The 15,780-nt window shown below is 31.5% G+C and overlaps 1 protein-coding gene across 1 annotated transcript in view; it reads right to left on the reverse strand.

Moving 5' to 3' along the window:
- LOC101000355 (protein eyes shut homolog) overlaps window positions 1–15,780 on the reverse strand; it is an 88,852-nt gene that overhangs the window by 24,397 nt on the left and 48,675 nt on the right. Inside the window, exon 5 of the mRNA XM_021936793.2 lies at window positions 4,208–4,347. Coding sequence (XP_021792485.2) covers window positions 4,208–4,347 — 140 coding nt within the window. The remainder of the gene's footprint in view (window positions 1–4,207; window positions 4,348–15,780) is intronic.

Here is a 15,780-nt window from a genome sequence, read left to right on the forward strand (position 1 = left end):
TTTCCAAGGTCCTTGATAAAGACATCCTATGCATCCTTAAACTGGCAAGAGGTTGGAAGAAGATTTACATACATTTCAAAAAGGCAGATAATTTACAATTGCAACATTTTTAAAGTGCATCCTATAAGAAAAAAAAGAGTGCAGGGGCCTGTAGGCAATCAGAAACCTGTCTTAAGTTTAGTCAAGATGAGGGAAAGAAAAAGGCTGTTTGGCTTTATATTTAGGTAACTAAAAAGGAACAGATTTAAAAAATTATAGCTAGATGAATTAAAGTTCAAATTTATACTGGATTACAACCTAGTCATAAGTTCTGAAATAAAATAAACTTGATTAAAACCTTTCACATCCCAAATTTTAGTGCTCCATGGACTCTTCTACTTTGCTTGAAATTCAACTTCCCTTCCCAGTAACTCATAATAATATATAATTTTATAATGTTTTTATAGTATGGGTGTAGAAAACAAGATAAACTTATTTATATTCGTGTGTTTCCATTCCAGAAGTATTTGCATTTAAAAGGACCTCACTCAGGGAAGGGACAGATTTTATCGCAAAGAAATAAAAGAAAATTTTGGAATTTCTGTCTTTGATGATGAAAACTAAAATAAACCTAATTTTCCATCACATGTTTTAAAATACTGAGAAAAAGCAAGAATAACTTACTATTTACTCCATGAAATATTTGCTTCTAGAACATAAGACTGTGAACCAACTAAAATAAGTTTTTTATAAAGACTAACAGTTTGCAAATCAAGACTCACTTTAAAGATTCTCAGTATATTGTGCCACCTATACAAAGCTTTCATTTATAAACTCTAACCAATCTCCACTAGATACCCTCTACAACTGACCCAAGGCACTATGCCAAATAAATAACTTTCCACAACTTCTCCCATCTGAGGCACTACTAAGATTCTAGTAAGGGGTTGTTTTCCCTTATTGAAAGAAGTCTAAAATAATTAGTTTTTCTTGATCAGCAGAATTATCTGGTGATCTTTTGGAGGGTAAAAAGTGAACAAATCGAAAGTTCCACAAAATCTCATTAAAATGCACTCACTCTCAATGCTGAATAGCAACCAGTGCACTACCCTGAGACCACTGGATATTCTCTCCAACTGTGAAAGTGACATAGGTACAGCATCAAGTCTAAACTCCAATTTTTTTTTTCATCAACTTCACAAATGTTATGTTTCTTTTGTTTCTTAAGAATAAGAAAACATTTTTAGTAATCTTTTAATAATATGATTCAAATATATGTAAATAGGAAAACTCTGTCTTCATCACTTTTTCAGGTGAGACTATAAGAGGAAGTCAGCTGGGAGAGGAAAGTGTGGGTTCTAAAACTACATGATTCAAGTGTTGTAAGTAAGTGATGAGTTCAGATGGTCACATCACTCTGGTGTTCCTTTGGGCAACATTTTTATTGTCATCTTTTAAAAAATCTTCTAAACACTGTCAGTTGATTTGAAATGGACTGATATTTAGAATGTTCTGGAGACATGATATTGTACAAATGCTTTCTGACGTAAGTTTTCATGGGTTCCTCTCAGTTTTTTATGCCTGGACACCTCACATTCCTCCCCTCATATTGTAAGCCATATATGTATCTCTCTAATTGGCATAATTTCTCAAAGGACAATGTGAAATTGCAGTGACCACTCTGGGGAAATTTTGACATGAACAAGATTGTTTATTTGACAGATCCAATAGAACAAAAAGGGAAAAATCCTCATGAGGAGATTCTCTGTCCTGTATGTCTAATAGAGAAACTACTGTGTATTATACAAAACCTCCTCTTGTATTTTCATGCTTCTGGGATTAAGATGCACTAGATTTTTAATTATATGGCTCTGGGGAATTGTCAAGTATGTGAGTTGTTTAAACTGTCTATAATAATTTGTTCTTGCATGTATGAAAATAGGTTTTTCTGCATTTAAGCATCTCCAATGCTGTGCAGAGAGGAGATAATCTTTGCAATCATAATTTTATATCTACCGGAATCTAGATAAACTTAGCTTATTCATTTTTCACTTTTTCTCCTTTTCTGTTTTGCTTAGAAAAAAATCGAAATTAATTGACCATAAATATTTTTTCTAACATTCTATATTGCCATTCTAGGATTATTTTTCAGAGTGTCCATATTTTACAATGAAAGGAAATGATTAACTGTGCTTTATTCACATGTTTTCTCTTGCCAAAATTTTAACAAATCAGGAAAAGCATTCATGTGTATGGGTAATATTGTTAGTCTTTTAGTTGAGAAGAAAACTTGGCTCCATAGAGCTCTGGCATAATCCTAAAGTTTTGATTTTTCAAAATACATAAATACTGAGTTTTGTTTATTTATATTAGTATATGTATTTATTTATTCTAAAGAGGTTTATTTATTTAAAACGGACTCATGTAATTTTAAATGACACTTTAGATAAATTAACCTGATTTAATTTAACTTTAAGAGAAATATTCTATAATTATGTCCTCAAATTGTCTATGATTACACAAATCTAAAATTGATATAATTGAAATTTTAATAACAGATATAATTTAAAAGGGATGAATCTTGTGAATGCTTACTAATTTTACTGCATTGATGTACTAGAATGTTTTATTGATACTACAAATCATAAGAACTTAACATGATTGTGTAAGTTTGCAATTTCTAAATATTTAGTCAACATTAAGAACTTATACAGATATTTAATCAAATTAATCAAATTATTTTAGATGCCTAAACAATTCCTAGTTAAGAAAAATATAAAAATATAGTCTCTAAACATAGATTTAAATTACCCGTCCTTATAGAATGGAAATAAGGTGGGCAAATACAGTTGAGGGATGTGTATTTATATTTATTTTGCCTGTGATAAAAGTTGTTAAAGTTATATAAAATATGTAATCATAAAGTAATAAAATAGCTAAAATGATCTTAGATTGTTATCTTTGTGTATTTTCTTGAATCTAAAGAAATTAATGGCTAATTTACTTGAAGTTGGTGATTATTATAAAAGAATACTGAGAACTAAAAATACACAAAAAAACCCACAAATATGATTTGCTTGTTCCTAAAAATGGTTTATAGTTACTGAATTATTAAGTGTATTATAATATGTAATTATTTTTAATATACTGATAAAGCTAAAAGTCTTAAAGATAAAGTTGTAATGTAGTCATCTATTTGTATATTGATGTATATGTGATTGGCTAAATATATATATGTAAGAATGTATTAAGCTTACTTCATGTATTTATGACTTGTAAACATATATCAAAATATATTTGAGGGCACACTTTTAGATGTTCTGTGGTATTTGAAGTCTTTTTGCCTGTAATTGTAATGCCTCTAGATGGTGAATTTGAAGGAAATAGTGACTTGTATCAGTTTTTACAAGGTTGGGCTCAACGTAAACTGATATATTAATAAAGAAAATGGTTTATTAGTCTTTACTGAAATTTAGACAATACACAGAATTAAAATATGGCTTTCTTAAAATGACCAAATTAGGTTATATCAAGACAAGATAGGTTACAAATACTTTGTTAATTCTCTAACTTTTTGGAAAACTTCTGAATCACTTTAACAAAAAGTTCCTATTCCTAATTCATTTAAACTGAAGATTCTTAAATTTTTCTTAATTATTGTTACATATTAAAAAATACAATCTTAATTAGTATGAGACAAAAGTCAGGGGATAAAAGGAGGGCCTCTCTTTTATTCTTGCCATAGGCCTCACAATTTTTAGTGATGGAACTGCCTAGAGACTTGAAATTATTTTCATTTATTTTTATTTATTTTATTTTTAAGTAGTTTGCTTGTGTAAGAGATTAGAAATCTCTCAGAGATTTAAACATACCCAAAAGACAATGGCATTTCATTATGATCTGTAAGCAAAAAAAGTGGCATAATCACAACTGTATTTGAGAGGCTTTAGTCAGCCTGTAAATTATAACATTAATAAAACATAAGAAGACTAGGAACAAAATGATTTTTCATATTTTTTTACCTTCCCATATTATAAATGTAAGAAATAAATACAAATTTCCAAGTAGACTGCTGGGAATTTGTTTAAGAAGTTATATTTAAACTATGCAAACTACATATTTTGAATATTGAAGAATCTGTAACCTAAACATTTCTAACTTTTTAAAAAAATCAGACAATTATGAGCTAAAAAGAAAAATGAAAAGCAACTATATAAATTTACCTTACCTCTTTTGTGCCTTCACATGGGAAAGAACATGAAGAATTATTATCTTCAGGATTGTTCACATAGATTGCATCTTCAGTGCAGTTTGCAGTCAGAAAGAAATAGGCATCAATAACCCCTTGGCACTTTTCACCTTCAGATCCTTTAAAAAAAAAAAGAGAGAGAGAGAGAGATAAAAAATTAAATAAACACTTACATACTTGAATTCACAATGAATTATTAAGGACTGTGGTCAAATTACTTGAAAAGATAAATTTGACAACATCTGTCACAAAATAAGTTCCTATATGTATATGATATTGAATTTGAAGGACACCTCAAAGCCCAACACTCTCATGTTAAACATGGACTGAGAAATACAGCATCACAAGAAGACACAGCTCCCAGGCCAATTCACTTTTTAAAATAATCAAATGTTGACTAAACTGTAATTAATAATTATAAGAAAGGATAGTAGAACCATAAAAGGAACAATGTCCTATAACGATAATAAAAGCAGAGATTGCAAAAGAGCAGAAGAAAGAAGTGACCTATATTCAAGAGAATGTGACCTATATTCAAGAGGAAAACTAACATTTTAAGGCCCAGACTAGAATTAACAGACAAGGACTTTAAAATGATTATGCTAAATTTGCTGAAAAGTCCACAGGAAAAGAAGAATAAAATAGATAATTAGATAAGGAATTAGGGAATGATAGATTTTGAAATTGTAGGAAAAACTAAACAAAAAATGATTGTAAATATCAGAATTGTAGGGAAAAAGGAGTTAATTAAGCTGGGCTGATAACCTGTTATTGGTCATTAGTAGAGATAATAAAAGAACATAGGAGACCTGATCCAATCTTTTTGTAATCATGACTACATCTCCTAATAAACAAACACAAAATATTTGTTAGAGGACAGTATTTATCTAAAGAATCTTTTAGCAAAATATCTCTGGCTTTGGATCACTTATAGTAAACAAATCTAAACTCTAGGGACTTGCAAGACATCATTTCTTAGAAAATATCACGTAAACTGTGCATTTTACAACTGAGTTATAAATTAGAGATGATTCATTAGAGATGATGCTCCCTATCATGTGAATATCTCACCAAGAAATCTCACATATTACTGGAAAAAAACAAGGAGCTAGTAACCAACCACAATATCCCAAAGCTCTTCAATCATACGTATGTAATTTGACTGTTTATAATTTTAAGATTTCAGACAATTATGGCTATATTAATAAAACAATAAATGGATGAGATTATAAGAAGATCAGACACAAGAGAAGAAAAGATCAGTAAATTTAATGATAGGTCAATAAAAATTCTACCTGCAACATTCTGAGAGTAATTAACTGAAACAGGATTATGCTAGCTCCATATAATTAATTGATATGTGTCCCTCCCTCTGTGTTTTTGTGCAAATCTATATAGATTAGAATGAATATCGAAAATTTGGAGAACTTTAATAGAAGGCCATATATTTCAAGCATGTTTTTTGTGGGAAGATTTTTAAAACTATTTTATTCAGTTAATTAAAAATTGTAGGATTATTTAGAATTGAAATTTATGATTTGGTCAGTTTTTCCAATTAGTATTTCTTTAGAAATTTATCCATTTCATTTACATTGTCCAATTTATTAGCATAAAGTTTTTCATAATGATATATCTGACTAAACATTTGGATTTAACTCTTAAATTTTTCCCTCTGCCTCCCAAAGCCTCAAAAAAGAGAAAATGAAAACAACAACAACAACAAAATAAAATGAACGTTTTAACCCACGAAAAAGAGCGAGAAGATGAAAAAATGACACACTGACTAAATTAGCAGAAAGACTACAGCCAAAACACAAGTGAGAGGACATAATCATGAAAAAAATATTGGCTTAGCAGAAATACTGAAATGCTCAGGGTTTAAAAAGCATCTGAGAATCTGATACTAAGGTGGGCTCTGGAAACAAGATTAGCTGACACTCAGAGCCTCTCTCCCAACTCAGCGATCCAGATTATTATTCTAACCCCTCACTCAGCTTTACAAACAATTTCTGAGGTTTATTTTCAGGAGTTAAAGAATCTCAGGGGCTCCTGTCTTAAGGATACCAAGCTCCTTGAGGGTCCCCTAATGAAAGCCTAGTTGCCAACCTGCAACCCTCTCATAGAGCTCCAGTCATCACGGCCCATCCCTGTATGGTCAATTTCCAGTCAGCTTTCTTAGTTCCTCACCATTAAATATGATCACTCCACATTTGGTAGAAAGACTCCAAATGAGAGAGAAAAAATCTTCATAAACAGCATTTACAGAAAACTGAGACCCTATGCAAAACAGAAGAAAATTAAAACAAAACTATAACATTTTGAGAGAGAGAAGAAAAGCCATTTTACCCTTACTGGGGAAAAAAAAAAAAAACAGAATATCACAAATGATGTTACAAATGTATACAATTTAAAGGATGGAAAAATGCCCTAGATTATAAAAATATAGTAAAACAAATTAAAAATTCAAACTCATTTTGGGATATTCAAGTGGGGGAATGAAGTAGAAAATAAAGTAATACAAAAACAAATAGCAAAGAGAAAAGAAATTATGAGAAAATGAGAGGATCGATTTAGGAGATGTGATATTCAATTGGTGGAATTGGGGCTACAGAAAAAACAAAACAAAACAAAACAAAAAAAAAAAAAAAACAAAAAAAAACAGGAAAAAGGACTTTTTAGGGGAAAAAATACAGAAACTACCTAAAAATGGAAAGCTTCCAAATAGAAGAGTTTAACAAGACACAACAAGAACATACTATGGAAAAGTCTCAACATTGTGAAATTTCAGAACACTGATCAACAAACATAGAAAAGTGTTCCACAGAAATAAACACAAATTATATATAAAGAATCACAAGGTTGTCTATTATACACATGATTCTACACAGTTGCATGCCTTTCTTTCACCTTATGTATCTCAGTCCTAGATGAGTTCTACATTCATTTCCATATCTATGTTTATTCTTTTTCTTAATAACCAATGATACCAGCTATAAAATTATACGTAAATTATTTAGCATGTGGATGTATTCCCAATGATCGGAAGGTTAGGTAAAATGGCATAGAATTTGTAGTATTGACAGATATTGCAAAATTATCCCACTTAGATATTATAGTGATTTTACATTATTGCCAGCAATGGATAGTCATTAACTTGTCCAACTTTTTATTTAAAAAAAAATAAAAATTTTATTTTTGCCAGGCTAAGAGGAGAAAAATTTATATACTTAAAGTGTTTTTAAAATTGTACCTCTTCAAGCAGAACTACAAACCACTGCTCAATGAAATAAAAGAGGACACAAACAAATGGAAGAACATTCCATGCTCATGGATAGGAAGAATCAATATCATGAAAATGGCCATACTGTTCAAGGTAATTTATAGATTCAATGCCATCCCCATTAAGCTACCAATGACTTTCTTCACAGAATTGGAAAAGACTACTTTAAAGTTCATATGGAACCAAGAAAGAGCCTGCATTGCCAAGACAGTCCTAAGCCAAAAGAACAAAGCTGGAGGCATCATCCTACCTGACTTCAAACTATGCTACAAGGCTACAGTAACCAAAACAGCATGGTACTAGTACCAAAACAGAGATATAGACCAATGGAACAGAACAGAGCCCTCAGAAATAATACCACACATCTACAACCATCTGATCTTTGACAAACCTAACAAAAACAAGAAATGGGGAAAGGATTCCCTATTTAATAAATGGTGCTGGGAAAACTGGCTAGCCATATGTAGAAAGCTGAAACTGGATCCCTTCCTTACACCTTATACAAAAATTAATTCAAGATGGATTAGAGACTTAAATGTTAGACCTAAGACCATAAAAACCCTAGAAGAAAACCTAGGCAAAACCCTTCAGGACATAAGCATGGGCAAGGACTTCATGTCTAAAACACCAAAAACCATAGCAACAAAAGCCAAAATCGACAAATGGGATCTAATTAAATTAAAGAGCTTCTGCACAGCAAAGGAAACTACCATCAGAGTGAACAGGCAACCTACAGAATGGGAGAAAATTTTAAAGGGCTAATATCCAGAACCTACAAAGAACTCAAACAAATTAACAAGAAAAAAATAAACAACCCCATCAAAAACTGGGCAAAGGATATGAACAGACACTTCTCAAAAGAAGATATTTATGCAGCCAACAGACACATGAAAAAATGCTCATCATCACTGGCCATCAGAGAAATGCAAATCAAAACCACAATGAGATACCATCTCACACCAGTTAGAATGGCGATCATTAAAAAGTCAGGAAACAACAGATGCTGGAGAGGATGTGGAGAAATAGGAACACTTTTACACGTTGGTGGGACTCTAGTAAACTAGTTCAACCATTGTGGAAGACAGTGTGGGGATTCCTCAAGGATCTAGAACTAGAAATACCATTTGACCCAGCCATCCCATTACTGGGGATATACAGAAAGGATTATACATCATGCTGCTATAAAGACACATGCAACATATGTTTATTGTGGCACTATTCAAAATAGCAAAGACTTGAAACCAACCCAAATGTCCATCAATGACAGACTAGATTAAGAAAATGTGGCACATATACACCATGGAATACTATGCAGCCATAGAAAAGGATGAGTTCATGTCCTTTGTAGTGACATGGATGCAGCTGGAAACCATCATTCTCAGCAAACTATAGCAAGAACAGAAAACCAAACACCACATGTTCTCACTCACAGGTGGGAACTGAACAATGAGAACACTTGGACACAGGAAGGGGAACATCACACACTGGGGCCTGTTGTGGGGTGGGGTGACGGGGGAGGGATAGCATTAGGAGATATACCTAATGTAAATGACGAGTTAATGGGTGCAGCACACCAACATGGCACATGTATAAATATGTAACAAACCTGCAGGTTGTGCACATGTACCCTAGAATTTAAAGTATAATAAATAAATAAATAAACAAATAAATAAATAAATAGCTTTGATGGCATTATGAATAGAGTTTAGCATTTTCCCCACACATTTAGGCATACTCTCTATGTCTTCATATGTAAACTGTATGTTTATATTACTGACTTAACTATCAGGTTTTTCAGTTTTTGCTTCTTAATTTCTAAGTTATTGATATATTATTGATCCTAATCTATCTTTTGTGAGTAAAATCTCTGTGCGGTGTTTCTTTTGCATTTTTATTTTTATGTCTTTCATAAGCAGATATTTTTACTTGTCTTGTAGTAAAATTCACAAGTCTTTTCTTTCTGACATCAACATTTTTAGTATTAGCTATAAACATCTTCCCCATCCATTTTATTTTTCGTTTTTCTCTTTTAATTTTTGTGGGTAAATATTAGATGTATATATTTATGGGTTACCTAGGATATTTTGCTGCAGGCATACAAACCATAGCAATCACCTCAGGAAAAATAGTGTATCCATGACTTCGAGCATTTATTCTTTCTTTGTGTTACAGATAATCCAATTATATTCTTTTAATTACTTAAAAATGTACGGTAAATTATTGTTGACTGTGGTCACCCTGTGGTTCTATCAGATACTAGGTCTTATTAATTCTATCTAATTATATTTTTGTACCCATTAACTATCCTCACTTCCATCCACCTCACTATCCTTCCAAACCTCTGGTAACCATCATTCTACTCTCTATCTCTATGAGTTCCATTTTTTTAAAATTCTAAGCTCTTACAAATATGTGAGAATATGTGAATTTATCTTTCTGTGCCTGGCTTCTTTCACTTAACATAATGACCTCTGGTTCCATCCATGTTGTTGCAAATGACAGGACCTCATTATACATACATATATGTGTGTGTGTGTGTGTGTGTGTGTGTGTGTGTATGTGTGTGTATTTAGTATTCCATTGGGTAAATATACCACATTTCCTTTACCCATTCATCTGTTGATGGACACTCAGGTTGCTTCAAAATCTTGGCTATTGTGAATAGTGCTGAAGTAAACATGGGAGTGCAGACATATCTTTAATATACTTATCCCCTTTCATTTGAGTATATACCTAGCAGTGAGATTGCAGGATCATATGGCAGTTCTATTTTTAATATTTTTGGGAACCTCCAAACTGTTTTCCACAGTGATTTTACTAATTTACATTCCCACCAACAGTGTACAAGGGTTCCCTTTTCTATACATTCTTGCTAGCATTTTTTATTGCCTGTCCTTTGCACTGGGGTGAGATGACATCTCATTTTAGTTTTGGTTTGCATTTCTCTGATGATCAATAATATTGAGCACATTTTCACATGCCTGTTTGTTATTCGCATGTCTTCTTTTGAGAAACATCTATTTAGATCTTTTTCCCATTTCTAAAATTCATATTATTATTTTATTCCTGTAAAGTTATTTGAGCTCCTTTTGTATCCTCATTATTAATCCCTTGTCAGATAGATAGTCTGCAAATATGATCTCCCTTTCTGTGAGTTTTGTCTTTGTTGATTGTTTCCTTTCCTCTACAGAAGCATTTTAACTTGGCGTGAGCTCATTTGTCTATTTTTGGTTTGATTACTGGTGCTTCTGGGGTTTTACTCAAGAAATCTTTGCCTAGTCCAATATGCTGGAGAGTTTCCCCAATGTTTTCTTTTAGTAGTTTCATAGTTTGAGGTCTTAGATGTAAGTCTTTAATCCATTTCGATTTGCTTTTTGTGTACCATGGGAGATATGGATTTAGTTTCATTCTTCCCCCATCCAGATTTACAAAGCATTTCTCCAACATTCTCTAATATTTTTATACTTTCTGTTTTATATATTAAAACTTTCATCTATTTCAGTGTAATCCAGAGAATGTTTAAAGGTATATACAAGTTGATTTTTTTTTTTTCAGATGGCTATCCATTTGTTCCATGTTAATTATTAAATAGTGCCTACTTATTCTAATAATCTGAGGGGGCAGTTTTATTATATGTTATATATTTTTTAATGTCTTGGATTCATTTTGAGACTTTGTATTTTGTCATATTTGAATACCAATGCAGTGGTGCGATGCTTTTCATTAATGAAGCTATGTAATCTACTTTAATACATGGCAGAGCTCATTCTATACCCCACTTGTCCACACGATGTGCTTTTGCAGAGTACACTTGACTTTATTCGTCTTTATTTGCACGTGAACATTAAATAAGATGTCAATTTCATAGGAAACAAAGATAACATCATTTTTTTTGTTAAAATCTCAATAAACCTATAACATAATATGAAGAGTTGAAATCTTTAAAAGTTGTATCTCCGGTATAATAAAAGTTTTTTAGGGGGAAGGTTATTATTATTTTAAATTTACAGATGAAATTGTATTTATTTACCATATACAACATGATATTTTGAAGTATATATACATTGCAGAATGACCAAATCTAGCTAATTAACATATGCATTACCTCATATAGTTATCATGTTTGTGGTAAGAACACTTTTGAAATTATAAAACTCACTGGCAAAAGTAAACACATTGTAAAATTCAGAATATTCAAATACTGCATGGTAGTGTGTATATTACTAATATAATTAGTATGAAGGTTAAAAGAAAAAACTATTAAGAATAATAGTAGCTACAGCATAATATATCTTTAGGATTTTCTTTCAGATTATGTATGCATGCACCTATACTACAGCAATATCAAAAGTTTTCTCCATGTAGAGGTTGCAAGTTTTTGTTAATTTTAGTCCTATGCATTTAAACATTTTAATTCTTGTTTGTAAGAAATATTTTCTTCCTTATGATTTAATTAGCTTTGTTCTGTTTATGAAAGTTACTTATTTCTGGCCGGGCGCGGTGGCTCAAGCCTGTAATCCCAGCACTTTGGGAGGCCGAGGCGGGCGGATCACGAGGTCAGGAGATCGAGACCATCCTGGCTAACATGGTGAAACCCCGTCTCTACTAAAAATACAAAAAACTAGCCGGGCGTGGTGGCGGGCGCCTGTAGTCCCAGCTACTCGGAGGCTGAGGCAGGAGAATGGCCTGAACCTGGGAGGCGGAGCTTGCAGTGAGCCGAGATCGCGCCACTGCACTCCAGCCTGGGTGACACAGCGCGAGACTCCGTCTCAAAAAAAAAAAAAAAAAAAAAAAAAAAAAAAAAAAAAAAAAAAAAAAAAAAAAAAGAAAGTTACTTATTTCTAATTAACGATTTAATTAAGAGAATTCTCTTTCAAAGCATGTAAAAATGCTTTAAAAACTTTCTATAAGTGATATGAATGAAAAGCACTAAACCACTTTTTTTAATACTCAGCTTTTTAAAAAATCTTCAATTGAAGATTAAAACCAAAAATTAAAACTAAAGTCCCTAAAATACTTAATATATATATAAATAGCAGACATTTGACAAAAGAAGACTTGAAGGTAGAACAATATACAAAGAAAAAATGGATTTTGATAAGGATTGCTTTGTTGGTATAGCACTTCCTATTTTCACAAAAATTGCTTAAAATTTAAAAAGTAATGTATAATGCATAGATTATAATTGACATACTGGAAGGTCTTCTACAAGAAGATCCATTATTTTGTAAGGGAAATATAAAACTTTCAAAGTAAATTTTTTTTGCAATATCAACTTGCAAATGCAACAATTACTATTTGTTTAGAAAAAAGTTTACTAGTACATGTTAAGTGTTTTAACTCTGTATGTTTATCTTAGATAAGCACACTGAAATAATGACATGCTTCAAGAAGAAAGAGATTTAAAAGAATTTCTGTCTTATTTTCTTTTTTTTTTAGCTAGAATTGTATCTTTTCTTAAGCATTATTCATATTGTCTTACTTCACTTCACAACTCTTTATCCACTCTGTCAGTAGCTCCTTTCCTCAAATCTAATAATACACATAATGAACATAGATGATGATTTCGAAAAGAAACAGTTCATGTCAGCTCTTTCTCAAGATGTGCACTGTCGACCAATTGTCCTTGAAGGGTCTTCTTCTAATTAATTACCATCCCTTCTCTGTAGAGCAATCATATTGGTAAGAATTGATTGGGCATGTAAGACACTTCGTTTAGTTGTTAGAGAAATCCCTTAATTAAAATAATTTTCCTGCTGGTAAAATTAATGCACCCCATGCAAACTCACCAGCATAATTTTAAAGTTCCTCTTCAATTACATTTTATATTTTATGAGGAAAAAAGTAAAAAAAATCTTAGTGGCAATTACCAAAATAAACAAGATGGAATTTTGCAATACATAAAATGTATAATTCTATTTACATATTTATTTTCATTTATTTTAACTTCTATTTTGTTTTGAAAACTTGAGAAGTTTCACTGCTGAATCTTCATATTGAAATTCAAAATAAGTTTGTTTTACTTAAACATTCATTCAGCCTGTGCATTATCACACTGCTTCTTTTCCATTGGACAGCCCAACTCATTTAGATTCTCACATGTAGGGGTCGCAAAATTTTTATTTTTGTTATGATTAGCTATATTCAGTAAGTTCTGTCCCGTAATTCAGGAAGAAATAATGATGAAATATGCATACATTGTTTTGAAGATAATTGCTTTTTGCTAAGTTATCCATGAGTAATTTTAACTTTGTATTACACCACCCATTTTCTAAAACATACATTTGTTATTGTACTGCCATTAATAAAGTTGACTATATTTGCTCAAAGCTGATTTATGCATGAGCAATTTGACTTGCTATTATTCATTCCATTTTCCCTCAAAAATACTTTTGCTATTTCATCATTGTGAATATGTTCTCTTCACAATTTTTTGTTCTCAAAAGAAGTTTAATATTTAAAAATAACCAAACAGATGAAAGCATTATTCCTACTACGAGACAAAGGAAAATCAAGTTCAAAAATGGTGCAGGCACTGAAGTATGTGAACAAATTTGGTTGTAACAGTAGATAGCATTTCTCAATGTGCACATGAAAAGCATTTAGGGATCCTCAAAAAATACTCTGTGTCCATCTCACTACAATTCCAGTTTGATTGTTCTGTAGTGGGAGTTCACCATTAGTATGTTTCAAAAGCTCCTCAGATGATTCGAATATGTGGTCAGGGTTTAAAAACAACTGAACTGACACAATGCCTAAATAGTCCTGAAGTTAATTCCTCTAACCTCAACTATTCTTATTTCTTTGTTTTGTCTGATTATGTCATTTATAAAATAGTAAGTATTCATAACAGAGTCTCTGAAAGTTCCTTTTACCATCAACATAGTATTATCAACAATGCTTTGCTCTCTTCTACCACTTTTGGTCTTCAGTGTGATCTGATTAATGAACTGATAACTATTTCTGTCACTAAAGGTTGTTAACACTACAGTGTACTATTTTATGAGCATGGTGAAACAAATAATCGTGTTTTCTGTTTAAAAGGCTAATTGTTAGTTTACTTCAACACTGTTGTGATGTAATGCAATGTTAGAAATTCAGCTGCTGTCGGTTAGCTGTTACTCGAAACATCAAACTATTAATTTGCTGGTTGTTTGTAAATTGAAGTGCCAAAATATCATTGTCAGAGGAAATATTCTTTAAAAGAATGAAAATATCATATAGTCTTAAGAATGTAAATCTAATTTGCATCACCTAAGTTAAATACTACTAAACATGTAATCAAAGAATGAAAATTATGTTCATCAAAAAAATTGAGATAGAAATTGAAATTCTATAAAACAAAAACATACATGTGAATATAAGTATTGAAATGATTTCATTTCAAGTATGTAAGACAGAAAACTAGGCATCCTATTGACACCTTCACACTTGCTATTTCCAATTCATAAACAAGATCTTCCATTTATTTCAAGCTTCTAGCATTATGACTCACATTATTACTCCAACCAACTCCCTAGCTTTTTTTCTTCTCTTCCATGTATTTCTCTACTTGCTATAAAATTATCGAATGTGTCAATAGCTATAGTAATTTTCTATTCCTTTTAGAATAGAAATCAAAATATTTAACCCAGCATTTTAGTTCTGGCTTTATCCCCTCCATGGAATTGTTATTAGTCTTTTCTCACAGCCCCAGACAGGGCTTCAAAGACGCCACTTCTTCTAATATAATGTCTTTACAAATACAATTCCTTCAACCTAGAATCCTCTCTTTTCCAGCTTCTCTGCCATGACATTATTCTCTATATCTCTCTTCAGGGGTCATTTTCTTAGGGAAACCTTTTCTGACAACGCAACTCAATCTCTCAATTGCCCAGTTTTTTTGTTTTTTTGTTTTTTTGTCTTTTTCCTAAACAGGCTTATTGCTTATAAGCATTCATGGAATGCTACTTGTTTTCATAAGAGCATTTTGATTTTAAATAAAATTACATAGTTATCACTGTATTTGTCCACTAACCACTCCCTTCCAACAAATGGATTTATGAAAGTAGGAAATAGCTGTAGTTTACTTCACTATTATGGATCTTGCACCAAGTAGATTTCCTAGGATGTAGCTGGTGTTAAACACGTCAGTTAAAGGACTACATCGGAAAATAAGAGTATTTATTTTATTTTTACTTTATATTGTGTTTTGAGATATAAAATACCTTGTGAGTTTAGAAAGTGAATACTTGACTAGTAAATTTTGAAATAATTCAAGCAGATTTTTAAA

Source organism: Papio anubis, chromosome 6 (genome assembly GCF_008728515.1).
Source record: "Papio anubis isolate 15944 chromosome 6, Panubis1.0, whole genome shotgun sequence".
NCBI classification, from domain to species: domain Eukaryota; kingdom Metazoa; phylum Chordata; class Mammalia; order Primates; family Cercopithecidae; genus Papio; species Papio anubis.